General features: G+C 39.0%; 1 protein-coding gene across 7 annotated transcripts in view; it reads right to left on the bottom strand.

The window, feature by feature from the left end:
- LOC107701012 (poly(U)-binding-splicing factor PUF60-like) overlaps positions 1–2,585 on the bottom strand; it is a 26,241-nt gene that overhangs the window by 16,402 nt on the left and 7,254 nt on the right. For all 7 annotated transcript variants that reach the window (XM_016502901.1, XM_016502904.1, XM_016502902.1 and 4 more), the window contains one exon: positions 910–999. In XM_016502901.1, coding sequence (XP_016358387.1) covers positions 910–999 — 90 coding nt within the window. The remainder of the gene's footprint in view (positions 1–909; positions 1,000–2,585) is intronic.

Genomic DNA, 2,585 nt, shown 5'->3' with positions numbered 1-2,585 from the left:
CCTCTGCAGGGCTGCGTGCGGCTCTCCAGGACCGACGTTCGCCACCCCTGATATATACGGTGTCCGTCAGCAGATGTCACTGTTTTACTGTCATAAATGTCTTTTTATTGTAGTTAGCATAACTGTTGCAAATAAACATACATTTTATATTTGAAAAAGTTTTTAAAATATGCTATATAATATATAAAAACTAATTATATATATATATATATATATATATATATATATATATCTATCTTTTAAAAATATAAAATGTATATTTTTTTATGCCGGTGTCCATCAGCGAATCTGCTGAAGATAATGAGGAAATTACATCGCTCCATTCCAAACGACTACATAAATGGCACGCACATGCCCTGCTCACTCCAAAGTCCCCACTCCAAGGGGATAGGGATGATCACTTCCATTTGGAATTTGCCCCGTGAACCAGCAATGGACGGGTTAGTTAGTGCGTTGTCACGGGAACATGCCAGCTGAAGATAATGAGGAAATTACATCGCTCCCTTTGCCAAGTGCATTCCAAACGACTACATAATGGTACGCACGTGCCCTGCTCACTCCAAAGTCCCCACTCCAAGGGGATAGGGATGATCACTTCCATTTGGAATTTGCCCCGTGAACCGTTCGGTACCGATACTCGTATCGGCACATCCCTAGTGTAGACGTTATTAAAACAATCTAATAGGTAGAAATTTTAATTTATTGTTAGCTTCCGGTCGGCGCTGTATCCCTTCTAGCCACAACCTTAAATAATGCTTGATTATCATAAAAAGCTGTGCCATTTTACAAACATAAGCCTTTTATATACATATAAAAAAATAGTTTATCAGTCTGGCGAGTAAACTAAAAAATGTACTAGCCAATGGCGATTATATTGCCAAGGTGCGTGTAGAGGGCTGGCAGGTTTACCTGAAGGTTGCTGAGCTGTTGCTGCTGATGGGCAAGGGTCTGCTTGACCAGGACGCTCTTGATGCTTTGTTCCATGGCATACTTCTTTGCCTACAATTAAGAGCACATAACACAATGTATACCCACTAAAATAACAACTTCAAACCACCTCAGAAGGACCCCAAATAGCCAGATCTGGTCAGAAATAGCATACTTCACTGGGCTCAACATTAACGTTTGTCTGCTTGTCCGGGACAAGTGGATTTTTTGAAGGGACATGTGAAAGATTTTTTCCCTGTTTTCACAAACATCAGCACGATTGCAAATGACATTGTTTTTGTACAACAGTTCATTTAACAAGTAGTTAAGTGATTTACATTTTAGACCAGGGCTGGGCAACTTCGGTCCTGGAGACAATACTGACCGATGAAAATAGTTTCAAACAAAGATCACAGCAGAACAGTCGCGCATCTCCAAGCAACCCACAGTGACCTTTTGTAACAAAATGATTCAGTGTTTTTGAACAAAACGGGTGAGTCAACAATTCAGTGATTTGCTAGTCATTTGCTTCATTCTTAAATGAATCATACATTTGAATGAATTGGTTGAATACATTTCTCAATTACTTACTCATTAAGACAGTCACTGCCAGCTGCCACCTACTGGTGGATTAACTTGATGCATCACCGAATTTCACCAACATTTCATATTTGTATATTCAAAAAATTTAAAATAAAATAAAAATAATTTATATCACCATTATTTATGCAGTAATTTTGCAATGTAAATGCATTCATGTTACCTCTAAGCTTCATTAAACAGTCTGTGTAAATCTATCTAGGGCTGCCGCGATTCGTCGATTCTATTCGATTTAAAAAAATCCTCGACTTCATTTTGCCTGCGTCGACTAACCGGCAAAATACCGGTAGTGGCGCATATCACGGACGAGAATCCATAAAACACATTATTAGACTGTTTTCCAAGGCCTCATGATATATTAAACCCGCTTAAAAATGATAATTAAGCATAACTGTGAATTAACAAACGCTACGATTTAATTAAATAAGTATATGTGATGCAGTTATAAGCGTGTGGGTTACGTATGTGCGTCTCACAGCGGCTCCGTTCACAGTAAATGCTGTTCTGCAGGAACTGTTATCATTTACATGTGTGGAGCGGCTCAAACTCCATCTGTGCATGTTGTTGTGAGTTTGGGTTTATTATAATGTTCATCTGGGAACGCAACGTGTGCCATTTCATCAGATTTGGAAGGTAAATCATTTATAAATCCACGCAAACACAGGAGAATACATCATCTCGCGGTTTCAAAATAAAAGCTCAAATCCTCGATTTTTTTAAATCCTCGACTTCATTTTGCTCGTGTCGACTAACCGGCAAAATACCGGAAGTGGCGCATTTCACGGGCGAGAATCCATAAAACACATTATTAGACTGTTTTCCAAGGCCTCATGATATATTAAACCCGCTTAAAAATGATAATTAAGCATAACTGTGAATTAACAAACGCTACGATTTAATTAAATAAGTATATGTGATGCAGTTATAAGCGTGTGGGTTACGTATGTGCGTCTCACAGCGGCTCCGTTCACAGTAAATGCTGTTCTGCAGGAACTGTTATCATTTACATGTGTGGAGCGGCTCAAACTCCATCTCTGCATGTTGTTGTGAGTTTGGGC

The sequence above is a fragment of the Sinocyclocheilus anshuiensis genome, unplaced genomic scaffold, assembly GCF_001515605.1.
Source record: "Sinocyclocheilus anshuiensis isolate Anshui unplaced genomic scaffold, SAMN03320099.WGS_v1.1 scaffold1143, whole genome shotgun sequence".
Taxonomy (NCBI): domain Eukaryota; kingdom Metazoa; phylum Chordata; class Actinopteri; order Cypriniformes; family Cyprinidae; genus Sinocyclocheilus; species Sinocyclocheilus anshuiensis.
This window is presented reverse-complemented; position numbering and strand designations above follow the sequence as displayed.